At 51.8% G+C, this 17,270-nt stretch overlaps 2 protein-coding genes across 2 annotated transcripts; one reads left to right on the top strand and one right to left on the bottom strand.

The window, feature by feature from the left end:
- Positions 1-4,921: 4,921 nt before the first annotated feature.
- On the bottom strand, positions 4,922-7,004 carry LOC310884389 (C-C motif chemokine 4 homolog). The gene is made up of 3 exons (XM_083806108.1): positions 6,191-7,004; positions 5,737-5,851; positions 4,922-5,404 (listed from the first exon to the last, which is right to left on the bottom strand). The coding sequence occupies exons 1-3, from the start codon at positions 6,258-6,260 to the stop codon at positions 5,317-5,319; spliced, it is 273 nt and encodes a 90-aa protein (XP_083662234.1). The 5' UTR covers positions 6,261-7,004; the 3' UTR covers positions 4,922-5,316.
- Positions 7,005-14,740: 7,736 nt separating this feature from the next.
- Positions 14,741-16,388, top strand: LOC310884288 (C-C motif chemokine 4-like). The gene is made up of 3 exons (XM_083805813.1): positions 14,741-14,950; positions 15,429-15,540; positions 15,829-16,388. The coding sequence occupies exons 1-3, from the start codon at positions 14,812-14,814 to the stop codon at positions 15,914-15,916; spliced, it is 339 nt and encodes a 112-aa protein (XP_083661939.1). The 5' UTR covers positions 14,741-14,811; the 3' UTR covers positions 15,917-16,388.
- The last annotated feature ends 882 nt before the right edge of the window (positions 16,389-17,270 follow it).

The following is a 17,270-nucleotide window of genomic DNA, read 5'->3' as shown; positions in this document are numbered from 1 at the left end:
AGGAGGAAATGCAACGATACAGAGGTCTTGCAAATAGGCAGTGAAAAAGTGAATGGCTGAGCAGAAAGGATGTGAGGTCACCCCACCGCAACACCCAGTGCATCCCTAGAAGTCATGCATCTGCTTCTCTAAGGAAGGAGAGTAAAGGTCCACAGTATGAGATAACTCTGAATGCGCTATAGACTTTTCCACTTGATGGAATCTCTGCATCATCTGCAGCTAAGAAACTGCTCTGGGCTGACACCAGTCTGCCCTGAGGTGTCCAGACTGGATGGCAAGTGTGGTTTAAGGCTAGAGCTGTTCCTAAAACTGCTTACAAGTTGTTTCTCTAAGTCATGGCAAGTTGAGCTTGCCCACTTCCTCTGTGGAAGTGCTTGTGCTTTTATAGAATCATAGAATCATCTGGGTTGCAAAAAGACTTCAAGATCAAGTCCAAACACCAACCTGACCAACTCAGTCCCATCACTAAGCCATGTCCCTAAAACACTTCTACACGTGTTTTAGAAACCTCCGTGGAAGAGGACTCCATCACTTCCATGGGCAGCCTGTTCCAATGCTTAACTACACTCTCCATGAACAAATTCTTCCTAATGTCCAATATAACCAGGGGGGATTATAACCAGGGAGGGCCCCCCCCCCCCCCACCCCCCCCCCCCCCCACCCCGGTGCAACTTGAGACCCCACTTCCCTGTGTTTCCTTCTTTATTGCCTGGATCTGGCCTCCATAGAGCTCCTGCCCATCAAGGACCAGGTCCTGCTTAGACCACCTGCCCTGGCCACGTGGAATAGTTACACAGCACAGTGTGGTCTGGCCTGAGCATCTGGGTTTTCCCATGGTGGTTGTGCTCCTGATCCCCTGCAGACCAGCACCAAGCAAGCTGGTGACCTTCACACCCAGACATAGAGTATTTACTACTAAAGAGGTTGGCCTGTATGCACCAGGGTGATCACAGTCACACTGTTTCCCTTTGATTTCCATATCCCAAAGGAAGATGGGTGCATACATATGTATATACATACGTTCTGCGAGGACATTTTGGGTTGAGACTGCCTCTTGCTGAGGCAGGTCCCAGGGCTGATCTCCTGTTCAAGGTGTCTGTTTTTTCTGAAGGCATCCTCAGGATGCCACTTCTGGTGAATGGACATGGCTTGGAGATGGGTGATCAGTGAGCTGTTCTTTCTGAGCAATCTGTGGATTTGTCACTTTTTGAGGGTTTGAATCCTGTTTGGTCACCCAGAGGGGCTATTTTTGTTCCAGCTGGGATTCTCAGCAGTAAAATTTACAGACCTCCATTTCTAGTAATGTGTTTTCTCAACAAATTTTAACATCCTTCTTTCTCTTCTAGTATACTGGAAATTGCTTCATCATCGTAAGTGAATGTGAGTGCTTGTCTGCTTCTTTCTAAGAACAGAGCAGAAATGTCCTTTCAGATCCTAATTGCCATTTCTGCTTTCTGTTGGCCATCGCTGACAGTGTGATAATCAGACACCATTTCTAGTATTACATTTCATCATCTCACTAAATACTTCTGTGTATTCAGCCCTGGCAGCCAGGGATATAACTTTACTTAAGGAAAATGTTATACTGCAGCATGAAAAACCATCCACCATTACTTCCCTGATGTTTAAAAGTTGTGAATCATCTGGCTTAAAATTTACGGTTAATAAGCCCAGATAACACTTGCAGAAATTTTACTCTTTTCTTTCCAGTATCTCAGCTTATTGGGATCAGCCAGGATGTTCCAAGGTGGGTTTTCTAACTCAAAGGGCTTTGATATTCCCTTTTGTCCTCCCCTCGCTATCTGTGAAGAACCTCCTGCCAACGCTTGAGTTCAGGAGCAACATCCTCTAGCAAAACTCCAGGTATGGCAATGCAAGTGGCCACAGCAGCTCAGGTGATTCTGAGTTTGGGTTGTACCTTTGCCGCCAAACCCTGAACCCATGCCTACTCCTGTGCTTGCCCTTCTCCTCACTGGCTTGGGCCACTGCCTCCCTTCCTCCACCCCTGTCCCGGTGCTGCCATGGGGGAGACTCGCAGCTTTGGGTGGAGGACGGAGTCTCCCTACCCATGGTGAACCAGGGCCCCCTTCCCTGGGGTGGTGGGGACAGCACGGAGCCAGTGCTCCCGAGCCTAAATAGTGGAGATGGAAAAGCATCAGGCCATGAACCCCCAATGCTGTCAATGGTATCTCCATTAGCACAGCACAGCTCCTCCTGCTGTGCAGTGCTGGGATCTGATCTGCAGCTCCTTCAGAATGCCTGTGTCCACAGTGGGGTGATGTAAACAACAAACACATAGAGATATTATAGTCATGATGTTATTTTTATGATAATTTGGTTCACATTTAGGCTTTCACATGGCTTTCATAAAAAATGTTTATTTAAAAAAATATTAGATTTTCCTTTAAATAATATGGTTCAGTACTACTGGAAAACATGATACTCTGTTGCATTCCAAAATGTACTAAAAGCCTGCTCCACAACAGAACACAAAAAGCTTTGACTCTCAAGACCTGAACTACATGTTGCACAAAACATGCAGTAAATGCCACACTGTTTTCAGGATGAGTCTCTCCTTTGGCAGTTCACAAATTCTGAAACCGCTGAGGCCACTGCTCTTGTCTCGGTCTGTTTGAGTCCAGACAGACCCGTGACCCCCATGAGCCCTTTCCCAGGGGGCCACGTCCTACCCTGTCTGCAAACCAGCTCAGTGCCCTCTGGTGTGCCGCCTCCTCTTCTGCCAGACGTGGTGGCCCTGAAGAGGGCCTGGAACGCTTCCTCCATGTGCCCGGTGCTGCTTGCAGGCCCTGGGGGCTGCCTCCAACTTGCTGCATGCCGACAGCTGCCTTTGCCTTGCTGGTGTGGGCTTGGCTCACACCCCTGTGCCCGGGGGTGTGGATTAACGGGAGCACAGCGTTCCTCGCACGCTCTGCGAGGGCTGCTCTGAGCTGTCACGCGTGGGTGGCTGTAAGATCAAGAAAGACGTGAGCAATCCAGGACTCCCTGCGGGCTCCCAGAACAGTGGTGAGTGGTTAGCTGAGGTACCCGGGGTAGGTGTCAGCTGTGGGTGGCTCCAACACGACCCAGGCTGATAAGGACATTGGTGCTTGGTGTGGTTTGCAACGAGCTCAAACCGTGTGTGGGCTGGGTGGTGCTCGTGGCTGACCTTGTGCTGTGTGTCCTTTGACAAGGCACCCAACAGCTGTGGGACTGCTCCCACTGCCACAGGACCAGGTGGAGCTGTGTCCAGAGGGGACTGCTGAGGGTCGAGCCATTGCGGGATGACCCCGTTGTGGGTCTCCCTGCCCCTAGACAGGAGATCCTATCCCCTGCTCCTGCTGGTCCGTGGAGCGAGGGCAGATGTGGGTGCCCAGCTTTGTGCCAACCTCGGTCCTCGAGGTGAAGCTACCAGGCTCCGGCATGCAGGTATGGGGTTGGCTGCTACTCAGTGGCCAAAGTGTCCTCATGTCCTTGAGCGTGACCAAGCACTGGCACAGGATGCCCAGAGAGTCTGGCACTGGAGTCAGGTGCTGGAGTGTCCTCCTTGGAGATGGTCAAAAGACACCTGGAGATGGCCTTGGGCACCCTGCTCTGGGTGGCCTGATGGAGCAGGGTTGGACCAGACAGACCCAGAGGCTGCCGCCGACCTCAGCCATTCTGTCTATCACAGTCACAATAAATGGAGCTGTCCTGGGGGCGTGCAGTGCCTGGGGAGTCAAGGCTGTGACCAAGGCCACTCCCCAGCTCACAGGTAGCAGCTCCATGTCGCCAGAGCTGTTTTACACAGCTGCCTACGTGGAGATGCCCGCCCCAGCCACGCGGCCATGCAGCTCCCTCCAAGAAGCACTTGGGGAATGGGGCTCTGGTCCCACTTGTGGGCACAGCTCTCGGTCTTCTCCCCTCCCCCCCCAGCTGCTATTTTAAGCAGGGTACAGTCAGCACTGTCACAGGATGAATGATGGGGTGCAGGCTGTCCTGTGGGCTGAAGAGCTGGGAGCTGAGCTCCTGAAGTGACGAGGCTCCTGATGGCACCGATATATGCCGTCCTCCCGGAAACACACACATGTACCCCCAGGCCTTCCAGCCCCGCGGGAGGTTCCTCTTGCTGCACGGCTCCCACCTAGCCCCTGCCCTCTCTCCTCTCACCTCCGCAAGACCCTTCCTTCTGTGCTCCCCCATTTTCAGATATTTACGTCTGTCCTTCCAAAAGCAGTATGTAAATGCTGGGGGGTGAGCTGAGCTCAGGTGAGGCTTTGCTGTGGGCCAATTGCCTTGGGCTGCCCCATAGGTAATAAGGGTCCACGCAGAGTGGAGGAACCCAAACCCTTGTTGTTCACACAACTGCAGGTGTCCAGAACTCATCAGACCAACCTACGTGCTGCCAGTGGCATGGGTTCCATCCCCATCAGCGCCGGTGGGAGCCCAGCCCCAGGACTGCAGCGGGGAGGTCTCCTTGCAGGCACAGATCCTGCCCTGGGTCTGGGTCTTGGGGAGGGACTGAAGGGGACAGGCAGATCACTGGCTTCAGATGTGTCCAGAGATGGGTAGGTTTTGGAGGCACAGGGAACAAATGACTTTTTGCAGCAGAGGAATGCATCTGCTAAGCCTCGTGTCCTAGCTAAATCAGAGTTCTACCAAACAGTTCTTAAAATTTAGTAGTGAAGCATGTTTTTTCCAGTCTCAGCTTGGGGAATAGCTATTCCATTTTAGAGGCAGCTCCCAGAAAACATTCCCTGAAACAGCCAGCAGAGTAAAATTTCAGCCCATAAAGGTAACACATTAATAGACTGTAACAGCCTAAATACCTGAATGTAATCTACGTCCTTCTCATACCTCCTCCTTCATTTTTTTCCTTATTATTTTCCAAAACAGCATGGACAGATAGGGAAAATTGTGTGTGTTGGGGGGGAAGGGTGTTGCCAGTTTAGAAGAGGAAATAAAGATGTTACCACTATTATTATTTCAGCTATTGTCATTGCAAAAACTGTAATAGAGGCAAAAACAGAAATTTCTTACAAAAATATTTATTTCTAAACATTTGAATTAAATATTGCATCAAAAATACAATTAATTAAATACTAAAAATATAATCTAAGCAAGATTCTTCATTTAAAAAAATATATCTTAAGTAATTTTCTTGTTATTTCATCTGCTCCTTTTCCTTATAAAAATTAAATACATAAATTAAAAAAAAAGCACACTAAAGTCAGGTTCTGGGACATTTTCAGTTTCTCAGCTAGCTCTAAATGACACGGAACATTTCTGACGGAGTCCATGGCTTGCTCGTCCTGGCACAGCGCATCCTGTTCCAAAGCTTCAGTTCAGTTCCAGCTCAGTCACGTACTTCTGGACCCAGTCGTGCCCAGGGTTGGCACAGACTTCACGTCCCTTCCTTGTGATGAACCTGTGGGGAGCAGCGAGGTGAGTTTTCCATGGGAGAGCTCAGTGTGGGGGAGACCCCACCATCCCTGCTCCATACCCAGCCTCTCCCGAGGGTCAGTAGGATTTGGGCAGCACCACATGGTGCTGACCATGTTGGCAGCCACCAGCCTGCAAAACCCTCGAGCAGGACCAGCGTAAGCCCCAAGTGCACTGAGCCCATGGAGCATCCCCATGCACCTCTTGGCTCCACATCCTTCCTGTCCCCCCTGAAAACGAGTCTTTCTCTTTGCAGGTCCAAAATGTGGAGGAATCCTCATCCCAAAGGGAACCCCCCCAGCCCTGGAGGACACTTACACGACACCCGGCTGGGAGCACAGGCTGTTGGTCTCATAGTAGTCGGTCACGAAGCTACGGGGCAGCTCCCGTTGGATGTAGGTGAAACAGCAGGAGGTTGGCGGGTCAGAGCCAACTGTGAAGGCAAAGACAGGCGTGAGCAGTGGCAAGTGAGAGGGGAACAGGGGCAGGGAGCTGGGACTGGAGTCCCCATGGGTCTGGGAGGACATGGAGAAGGAATAAGGAAAGCAAGGTCTTTTTCCTTCTTCCTTAAATTCTTTCTCATTTGGGTTCACCCTGAGCTGTTTCTAACACCATGCACGTGTTGTGCTCTGGGCTGTGCCTGCCCACGGCTGAATGGCCCCCTTGGAGCACCCGCTAGAAGGTGATCTGACATAAGAAGGGACCCAGGGTGGAAGGGCTGACAGAAAGGACCCTGTCCCCATTTAGAGAGATTCATAGAGTCCAGACTTACTTGGTGCAGCAGAGGTCTGGTAGCAGAAGGCGGCGATGAGAACAGCCAGGGCAGCCACAGAGACCTTCATGTCAACTCAGAAGTTGTGACCAGAGCTGAAGCAGGCAAGTGGAGCTTGAAAGCTTCTTTTCGCTTTGATGCTGAGACATTCAGATACCCTCCAATTTATAGGGCAAGCAGGTCCGGGCACTTGCTTGCGTAGGTGTGGTGGAATTTCCCCCAGAGAAGCGACTGGCAGCAGTCTCGTGATGGAACGAAGTGGTAGCCCCAGCCCCGGAAACGTGAAGCTGTCCCCTTGATTCAGTGCCTCCCCAGTGACACAGGATATGAAACAATCACAGTATCTATTTCTGCTTCTTTCATGCATGTCCCTTAGTAAGAAGTTCCCCTGTGGAGGTTCCTGCATTTGTCAACAGGCCTGTATTACCCAACCTGTAACAGCGACTTCGAGGCAAGTGTGCATCCTGCCTCTGCACTGCACAAATGGGACGAAGAGTATAGATGGGATGAGGCCATCTTAGGAAAAAAGGGGAGAGAGATCTCTTCTACCCTGAACTGTATCCCTCCTACAGCAGCACAAGATGGGGGCTGTCACCTGTGGGCTCCCTCTGCTGTACGTTCTTCATGTTGTCTGAGGGGACTCAGTAGCTGCCCTGCAGCTGTGACAGCACTGCAGGCACCAGCGCAGGTAGTTGTGGGCATAAGGGTGGAAAAAAGAGTCCCAGAAGCTGAAGTGCTTGAGTTTTCTCCTCAGTTTTAAGGGAGCTGAGTTGGGTTATTATCTCCTGGAGGTGCCTGCCTCACTCCAGGTCCTATAAGAAGACCTTAAATGACCAGTTTAGGTTAGACACTTATATTTCTTTGACTACTGGTAGGTGAGGTGAGGCCTCTTGTTGATGGGCCTGGAGATGCAGAGATCCAAAAAAGTATGGAGATGTTGACTGTGACCCTGCAGATGAAGCAGAAGGAGCTCCAGGAGCTGGATGAGGAAGAAGTCACCAGTTCTAAAGACCAGGAGCTCTCAAGATGGGGGTGAAGGCACAAGCATAAACTAGGATGTCAGTCAAGAAAAGAGAATTTGGCCTCTTCTCAGCAGAGAGGTGGCTGCATTTCAGGGAAATGTCTCTATTTCATTATTTTCATATACTCAGTGATGTTTCAACAGATGCTTCCTGAAGGTCTGTTGAAAGAATATAACAAAAAGTAGAGCAAGCCAACCGAACCACCCCTGCTGCAGCGCTGGGCATTGACTCACCATGTTTCTGTAAAAGGCACCCGGCTGTCGACTTGGGTGAGTTCTGTAGATAACCCAGTGTTTTCCAGCCCTCACTCCAATGTTGCATGGTGTGTGCAGCCCTTCCACTGGCTGCAGTTGGTGGAAAGGGAGGCAGTGCAGCTCTGTGAAGGGTGCTTGACCTCCAAGCAGAGTGGGGTTTCTGGGAGACGATGTGGTCCAAGGCCTGAGAGGGAGAGGTCCCAGAGGTGACCCACCCTCCAGGTGGTCCCCAGAGCCTGCAGAGAGCCATGGTGGTGGGATGCCTGCCCCTTGCCCTGGCATGGCTGCAGCACTTTTTCTGTGTGGAGGGCAGATGGAGCAAATGTGGCACTAGCCAAACAGAGCATCAGCTCCTCCCTGGCTACACCATGCCAAGCTGGTCCCCTCCCCAGCCTTCCTTTTGCCATCTGGCCAGGCTGGTGAAGCAGAGAGGCACCTTGCAGGCTCCACCACCAGCCCAGACCCCTCTGCTCGTCCATATGCTGAGCCCTCAAAGTCCTGGGAGGATGAGGGGAGAGCCTTGGGGCACCTGGCCAGGCACGGGGAGGGAAGTCAACATTCAGAAAGAAGCCATCTGGACCAGAAATCAGCTCTGAGCCAGCCTCAGCTTTCTTGGCTCTTCTGTCTGGTTGCTCGGGGAATATAACTTGTAGATACGTAAGAGCGTGGTTTGCCTCTGAGCTGTTCCCTGTGATTGTACCTTCAAGCATTCATGGGTCATGCCTTGAGATTTGCCACCTACAGCCATCTGGTCCTGTCCTGCTCCCAAGGCAGATGACGTTGGTAGGGCAGGCAGGCGAAATGCCATTTATGGTGCAGAGATGTTCTGATAAAAGCAGGTTTCATTAGAATAGAAGAATTATTTGTAAGTTATTTGGTTATTTGAATGCTTTCAATGAGATATTTTTTCAGTTTCAGGCAGCTGAAATTCTCCATGCATTTGTACCTCTGTTGGCAAGCAGATACAAAAATGTTTTGAATTTTCAGGGACAATTTTTAAATTAATCAAAAAAAAAAAAAACAACACAAAACACCACCCAACAACAAACAAACAAACAAAACACCTTTTCAGTTTAGTTAAGTCACTTTAGGATCAGATTAGCCTAGATAGTGTGTGTTACAGGGGCCAGGCAAGTGCTGGAACTTTTCCACTACTGAAAGCCAAAAAATAACCTCAAAATTGGAGTGTTCGCTTCCCATGAGTCTGTTTTTTCCCTAGAAATCTGACAAAAGCCCTGACTCTGCCAGCTCCTCACAGGCTGGGTAGAGGTGGGAGGCTGTAGTCAATGCCCTGAGATGTTGTAACGTGTCTAAAACTGTATCCTTACCCATACCCCGGCAGCCCTATCATGATGAAATGAGAAAGTAATTTCTTCTCACCTTCCCCCTTTTAGAAAGAGGGGAAGCTGTGGGGCTGGGTGTCTGGGATGAAGGACGTTTGTCTGGGAGGTGCTCTGGAATGGACAGATGGCCATGGAAGAGTGGCCAAAGTAGGCTGGAGCTCCTTAGGGGAAATTAGGTTCATGCAAAAAATGCTGTGCTGGAAAATAAACGTTTTCCCACTCTGGATCCAGCTGGTTTCAGGGCCCGTGACACAGCACATGGTCTGCCCTTGCCCCCACCACAGGCAGGCAATGTTTGGAGTCAGCAGGATGGGCTGGTTGAAGCAGTCTGTCTGATGTTGCCTGGAGGGTTATGTTAGAGCTTGTCTGCAGGCCCCTGGAAATCCCAGAAGAAAGTGCTAAGTAAAGCAAATGCCCCAAATAAATTTGGTCAGAGGCAGAAATAGCGAAATTCTTGATCTGCCTAATGAAAGGGGAACACTGCAAAAAATGGTGAGACTGGATGATGTAACTTGCTATTTATAGCAGTTTTTAATGCTGAGCTGGCAGGATTCACTTGGAAAAGGAAGTGTTAAAAATGTCCTAAGTTCAGTAACTGCCTCCAGCACAACCTGCAGCAGTCTTCGTCTTGCCCTGCTCAGAGCTCGGGTGCCGAAGACTTCTCTGAAGTATCCTGAAATTCTTTTCCTCCCTACTCTTGACATTTCTGGAGAAACAATGGAATTTTCAAGATGATGTCATGTCCTGGAACTGGCTCCAGGGGGAACCTGTGCGTGTGGGAGTGACTGGGAACCAGTGCCTCAGCTGCGCTGGGGTGAGGGCAGTGCAGCCATCTGGGCCACACGGCATGGGCGAGTGCGGCTGCATTGCACAAGAGAGCGGCTTCGTGTTTCCTTGAAATCGTGTCACACAAGGAATCCTGGACAGTGACGGCCATCGAGAAGCAGGGGACAGCAAGCTGTTAGTGTTGATAAGAGATGGTATCTCATCAAAGGTTGAACCTTCTTCCAGCAAGGATATTTTCTAAAAAAATGCTTTGGGAAAAACTATTGCTTTCCTATGCATGCCTCACATTTTTCCTGGCCTTTGTTTTGAAATAAAACAAACAAAAGAGGATTAAATGTAGGGTATTTCAAACCAAATAAAAGTGTAATAAAAAAACCTCCTTGCTCCAACCCCTTCCCCATCCATGGCGTGAAAGCCAAGGAAAGAAACAGGGAAAACTGAGTTTCAGTGATTCTGGAGCCCTAGGGCAGTGTTTGCAGCTGTCAGGGTGCTCCTGGCTGGTGAGGTGTGGGCTCGCCCCCACCCACACCCCTCAGCATCCCCTCGGTAGCCCTCAAGCCCAACGAATGCCTGGAAATGACAATGTGTCTCTGCCTGGGCTATATCCTCTGTCCAGAAGGAAGGGCCATATCAGTCAGATCTTTGGTGAGTGCCCCAAGAAAAGCAAGGAGGAGCAGGCTGAAAATTCAGAGCTCTGCTAGGGTGAAAAATAAAGCCAGTTTGTAAATGAACCCACTGGGCCTTGTGTGTGTGACATCATCAAGCAGAGGAGAAGAAAGCCACATATTGATCATCTTCTTTGTAAGCTGTCCTGATGTCCAGCTCTCCAGGAGGCTGGGGAGGGTTTTGGGAGCTCTGAGGATGGCTGAGCACCATGGCCCAGCTCAGGAGCCTTTTGACTTGTGCCCTCCCTCCTGAGGACCCCATGCCCACAAGCACCACCTTGACCACCCTCCTGGCAGCATGTGGCAGGGGTATGTCTGGCACCAGCCCCCCAGAGCTGGGGGCAGGAAAACCCTGTGGGAGGTGTGAGCCCCTGCTCCCACAGCAAGGGGCGAGGCCACACACAGAGTCTGGCAGTGATGCTCGGATGTTTATTAGCCTCAACATTTATTTTGGTTTGGGCTCTCTGCAAAGCTGCAAACCACTTCCCATGCATGGAGACTGCTTGCAGGTTGGGGTACTCTGCAGCATCTCTCTGAAGCACAGTTCCCATCCTGCTCCCTGCAGTGCTGAGCCTTTTGCCCCCCTGGATGGGTTGGCGCCCTTCAAAAGAGCCATGGGCACTGCCTGGTGCTGGCAGACACAGGGCAGGGGGTGGCCGTGGGGAATGCTGCATCTGGCTTCACAGCCTCCCCCTGTGGCCTCCTGGGCCAGGGACAGTTTGGGAACAGGTGCTGAGGGGTCGCCTTTAGCCCCAGCTCTGCACAGAGCCCCAGACACTGCCCTCTGCCCAGGGCGAGACCCCCAGCAACCCCCAAACACAGCACCCTGCACGCTGGAGCTCACAGCCACATGTAGGCTTATGGACAACAGGAGTGAACATCGAGCAGGAGTGCCACGGACAGGCTAATATCCCTTTGTGTACTGCATCTGACTGTGCTGCGGTGCTGGGTTGGGGATGTCGCAGTACCTGCAGGTGAGCTGTGCTTTGGGGTAGCAGATGAAGCTTCCTCCAGCCCGGGAGACCTCAGCATCGCCTCAAGCGAAGCACTCAGGGTCCCTTCCCCTCGGGGCACATGCTTTGCGACTGGTACCTCTTGGCAAGGGCAGGATTTGGGGGGACTGGAGGGAGTCCCAGGGCCCCTGGGACCACTATCCCAGTGGAAGAAGTCTTGGCAGCCACTATAGCATCCTTCTCTGTAATCTTCCTTTTTGAATAATTTTAGCTTTCTTTTGCTACCCAAACAAACCTCATGCCCAAGGCTGGGTGAGGCCAAAGCTATAAAAGGCAGCTCCATGCCAGGAATAATAAGGGAAGCTTGAGAGAGATTGGATTATAACTACTTAAACTGCAGGAGCTTTCTGACACCAGAGGGCTCTAGGATTTAACAGACAAGCAGAAAACAGTGCAGAGAAACAGAAAGCTGGAAACAGACGTGGGCCTCAGAGGCCAACAGGGTCATCTCTCTCCAGGAAAAGCCAGGCAGGAGCATGTGGCTGTGGTTGCAGCTGGAAGCTCAAAGGTGGAGACCTGCAGCAGGGGTCAGCGCCACGCAGGAGTGGCTGGAGAGGTGCCCACCCTGGCAGAAGGCATCACAGCTCTCAAAGGGCATTTTCGTAAGTGCTTATCAGTCTGGGCCAGTGACACAAGCAAACAACTGTGGCTGCAGCAGCACCTTCCAGACCGTCCTCTTCCGCCCAGCTCTGTCAAATTCATTAGCAGTGAACAACAGCTCGTTTAATTCCACTGCGCATCTCAGAGCTTCTGGATGGAGGGCAGAGCTTCCTGGTGTGGAACGTTTCCATCACACCTCCTCACCGCCCCGGGTGCTCTGGGCGCTGAGCGAGACGGCACAGTGCGAGCCTCTAGTCCTTGGGCTTGTTCACTGCAGGTGGGAGGCTGGGGAGAAGAAGGTGTGAAGTTCCCATGAGCAAAGCTCTTTCTTGCTGGTGTTAGCCACAAAGCTGCCTTTCTGTAGCCGCAGTCTCTCTGTCCTGGAAATGCAGCAAGAAGTGCAGAACCAGCAGCAAGTATTTGTCATTTCCCGGTGTACATGCTACCATATGAGCTGCAAGAAGAGGGGAACAGAAAGCTCCCACTGTTGGTTTCTGCACACTTTATTTCCGTGGCAAAAAGCCATGATTTAGTTTTACGCTACAGCAATTCATCTGAAAGCTGGAGCCACTTCTTGTTCTGCCATGCACCTTTGTCCGGAACTGCTCTGCTAAGCCATGGAAAGCAGAGCCCTGCCTGTCCTGCCAGGGCTTGCTCTGAATCTAGCAGAACTCCACTTTCCTGATACCTGTGTCAAGTCCTACAGAGGCTTTGGAACCAACAAAAGTGCATCCTCAGCTTCTCTGGTGATGCATCTGCCCAGCTGCAAGGTGAGCTGCAGCCTGCTGCATCTGACAGCACCAGTGTCCTGAATTGCACTGCAGGGGAAGAGCAAGTGGGGAAGCAGGAGTGTGACAGGGATCCTCCCTGGAGGGGTCAGGGTGTGGTGGAGCAGACCATCACCTGTGCCAGGAGCCTTCAGCCTTCTCTCTGTTCCTGATGGAGAACAGAGTCAAATCAGTGTCTCCACTGCTCCTGTTTGCAGCTCCAGGGGAGACAAGCAGGGGTTTGCACTCCTGGGGATGAAGATCCAGGCCCAGGGGCCCACGCGGAGCCCCAAGCCTCCTCTTTGCCGTGGAGGAGGCTCCCACCCCAGATGCACCCTCAGGCTGGGGCAGGAGGTCAGGTATCACAGGCTCACCCGTGCCCCCCCAGAGCTGTTGCTGTACCCAGCTGCCCCATGCTGCACTGTGGCACTGCCCTGCTACAGCTCCAGTGCCGGGCACCTGCGGGGCTGGAGAGTGTCTCCCATGCCAGGCAGGTTCTCTACTACCTGTTTCTCACCTTTTCAGCCAGAAAAATCCATCTTGGACCCAGCGGAGCAGTTCAGACTGGAAAACATCTCAGGTTGGCAAAACTCCTCTTCCATCATCCTCCTGGCAGATCAGGGATGTTATTTATGTTGACTTTAACAAGGCTTTCGACTGGCTCCCATAAAATCCTCATAGACAAACTGATGAGGTATTGGGCATTGATGTGGGCTGACAGCTGGCTGAATGTCCGGGCTCACAAGATTGTGATCAGTGGCACAAAGTCCAGCTGGCATCACCACTGGGACACTCCAGGCGTCAGTACTGGGGCCAGTCCTGTTTGATATCTTAATGACCTGGAGAGTGCGACAGAGTGCACCCTCAGCAAGCCTGCAGACAGCACAAACTGGGAGAGGCAGCTAAGATGCCAGTGGGTCGTGCTCCCAGCCAGAGGGACCTGGAGAGACTAGAGAGACGAGAGGACAAGAACCTCATCAAGTTCAGCAAAGGGACATGCAAAACCTTTCCCCTGGGGAAGAATAGCCCCGTGCACCAGGACATGCTGGGAGCTGGCTGGCTGGAAAGCAGCCTGGGAGGGAAGGACTTAGGGGTCTTGGTGGGCACCGAACTGGACGTGAGCTGGCGTGTCCTTATGGCAAAGAAAGCCAGCAGCGTCCTGGGTTGCCTGAGTGCTGCCAGCAAGAGAGGGGATCCTTCCCCTCTACTGCTGAGACACCACCGGAGTCCTGTGTCCAGCTCTGGGCTCCCCAGTGAAAGAGGGAGGTATGGACATACTGGAGAGTCCAGTGAAGGCCACAGAGATGATTTAGGGACTGGGGTACCTGTCATGGGAGGAGAGGCTGTGAGACCTGGGACTCGGTGGGGGGTCTTATCAATGTGTGTACGGGAAAAGAAGCAGATGAAATCAGAATCTTCTCAGTGTCTGTGACAGGACAAGAAGCAACGCACACACCAAAACACAAGGAATTCTATTTAAAACTCAGGTAAAACTTTATTACTGAACACTGCAACAGGTTGCCCAGAGAGTCTGGGGCGTTCCTCTCCTTGGAGGTCTTCAAAGCCCGGCTGAACACGGGCAGCCCATGCAGGGCTTCCAGCTGACCCTGCTGCGAGCAGGGGCTGGGCCAGGTGACCTTCAGGGGTGCCTCCAGCCCCATCCTGGCTGGTCCCTGCTAAACCAGGCACGGTGGAACTGGTAGGGGCTGAGCGATTCAGACAGCACAGAGTCTGTGGTGCAGCCACCCCTCAGCTCCTTGCACTGCAGTTTAGCAAACACCCGGCATAACAACAGCACAAGCGTGCCTTGAGCCTGCATGTTTTTTGTTTTTTTTTTCCAGAGTTGCATAATCTTAAGCAAATGTTCTGTCTTTTTCTATGCAGACTCACAGGGAAAATCCCTCCTGTAATTTAGATGAATAGATCCCTTCTTTGTGGCCAAGCTACTTGGCACGCTTCAGTTTCCTTTTGATTTGATAAAAACGAAAATGAATGCTGAGTCAAAGCTCAACATACTTGGCTCCAATGTGAACTATATCCCATTCCTTCTGCCTTATTATTTTTTTGGCTATTTCACTTTCGTGACATCCTCTATCATCATTCTGGAATTTCCACTTGGGCTTCTCTGCTGCCTCCAGGTCTCCCTATTAAAAGGGAACTGAATCCAGCTGATGCAGTCTGTGTTGCATCTGCCAGAGCTCCTGGTCCTGCTCCGACTGTCCTTGTCTGACGGGAAGATGAAGGTCTCTTCAGTTGTTCTTGCTCTTCTCCTCGTTGCAGCCTCTTGCTCCCAAACCTCCTCTGCCCCAGGTGAGTCCTGCTTTCTCATTTGTGAAGGAAGAATGGATCTGAGCCTTCGTTATTATTTCTTCACTGAGATCCCCTGGTAGATAGCTGGGAATTTTTCAGCCACTCTCCACTCTGCACTGCAATCAACTACAATTTCCCTGAACTGGAAAATCATCCCTCCGTCCATCCCTCCATCCCTCCACCCCTCCATCCAACTAGCCATCTGTCCAGCCATCCTGGACGTGGGATGCTTATTCCTGGTTATTGTTTAGGGTTCCCAGTCTCTGCCCTAAAACTGAGTAGGAATCTCTCGTATACTTGCCTTCCCTGGCAATCGTCGTTGACATTGGACCAGACAATCTCCCATGCCCCTTTCAGCCTTAATTATTCCCTGGTTCCTCACTCCCTCCTACCTGCATAGCTCCCTGCACTTCTGGGCTGGCTGCTCCCGGTGCACAGCTCAGCACGTGCTCATACTGTCTCTCCCTGTCTCTTCCAGTTGGACCTGACCACCCAACCTGCTGCTTCTCTTACACATCCCACAAGCTCCCAAAGAAGCTCATCCTGCGTTACTACGTCACCAGCACCAGCTGCTCCCTGCCAGCCCTCGTGTAGGTATCAAGGCTGATGCCTGGGCGCAGCACAGGCACAGCCATTTTGGCGTGTGTGTGTGCATGTGCGGGGACCTGCTGGGGATGGTCCTGCAGGGACCGCCAACAAAGCTTTTGTGGGGATGCCCGGGGATGTTCCTGTAGTGTGAAAAAGCAGATGGGAGCGGGGGGAAAATCCCTGTCAGCCATGGCACCAGCTTGGGACACAAGGGAGAACCTCCTGCAATACCCCAAACCTGGGATGTTGTTCTGAGCAGAGACCTCATGTGTCTCATCCCTGTTCCACAGGTTCATCACAAAGAAAGGGCGCGAAGTCTGTGCCAATCCCAGTGATACCTGGGTGCAAAGATACCTGCAGAACATGAAGCAGAACTGAGCAAAGCCAGATGGGAAGCACAGCTGCTGTCATGAGTCATGTCATTCTGAGCCCCTGCGACAGAGCAGGGCTTTGGGATGGCAGGAGCTGCACGATACCACATCGTCTGCATGCAGCTCTCAGGGACTGCGGGAACGGCACCATGAGACACCCCGTGTTGGGGTGCTGCTGCTTGCACTCAGCTTGCAAAGACCAGTCTGAAACCTCTTCAGTCAGCCTGACACCTCTGCCTGTGGCCCAGAAAGGCCCATGGGACTGCACCTCTATTGTTCTTATATTATTTTAATTTATTTAAGAAACGATCATATTAGATAGTATTTTCATCTGTGGATCATAATGCTATTTATAGGAGGGTGGCAGGGAGGGTATTTACAGGAGGGCAGCTCAGAGTCTCAGAGTAGGACGATGGGTGGCCCAGGCTTACTTGTGTGAAATTATGATTCTGGAGAATAAAGAATTTGGATAAAACATGGATTTGGATAAAGCATTTTTATTTCCCCCCCCCCCCCCTTTATTTCGCTTTCACCAGCACAGAGAAAAAACCTCACCACTGAGCCCATCGACACACTCTATATGACATGTGATAATGGGAAATGGTTTGAGGTAAAACCATGCTGTTTCCATACGACAGACATATAAATATCCTCTGACTGTTCCCCCACCACATATACCTCTGCCTCCCACATCCTCTACAAAATCAGACATGCCTGTGCACACACATAGCCTCGCACACACAAGAAGGCACCCCACACACCCCCCAGGTGCCTTGGTCCCCAAATGGGCACTGTCTGTGTGACAAGGCAGTGGCTGGGCACACTTCAGAGGGCATGACTGGGGAAGGCTGTCATGGCTTTGGGGCCGTGCGGGGAGCTGACAGGCACACAGGGCACGTGAGCCACCCGTGTGCCCTCGTGCCCAGGTGCTAGGGCATGGAGCAGGGCCAGCTCCCTGCCCACAAGCATGCTCTTCTGGACCTTTGTGCCAGTGAAGGTGACGCCATTTCCCAGAACAGAGCCTGCAGGCACCACGCCTATATCGTCAGCAGCCCTGCAACATCACTTGTCCCATGTTCCTGCTCCTCCAGGACACCACTGCTGCTCTGCCGCCAGCCCCGGCATGCGTCTGGGTCCTTCTGGCTGGCAGCAGAAGGCAGCAGGCACCCTGGCTCTCTGAGCATCCCAATGGGGTTGCTCCTCACATTCCCACCAGTAAACCAAAACACAGTTTGGTTGTGCTGCTGGGGTGAAAAAAACACCAGCAAACCTGCTTTCTCCCTGCTGTTGTTCCCAGGACAAGGCTTTGCAATGGTGCAGAGCAGGTCCCAATGGAGAAAGCGTTGTGCTGGGCACGGTTT

This window comes from Anser anser, assembly GCF_964211835.1.
Source record: "Anser anser genome assembly, chromosome: 20".
NCBI lineage: Eukaryota > Metazoa > Chordata > Aves > Anseriformes > Anatidae > Anser > Anser anser.
This window is presented reverse-complemented; position numbering and strand designations above follow the sequence as displayed.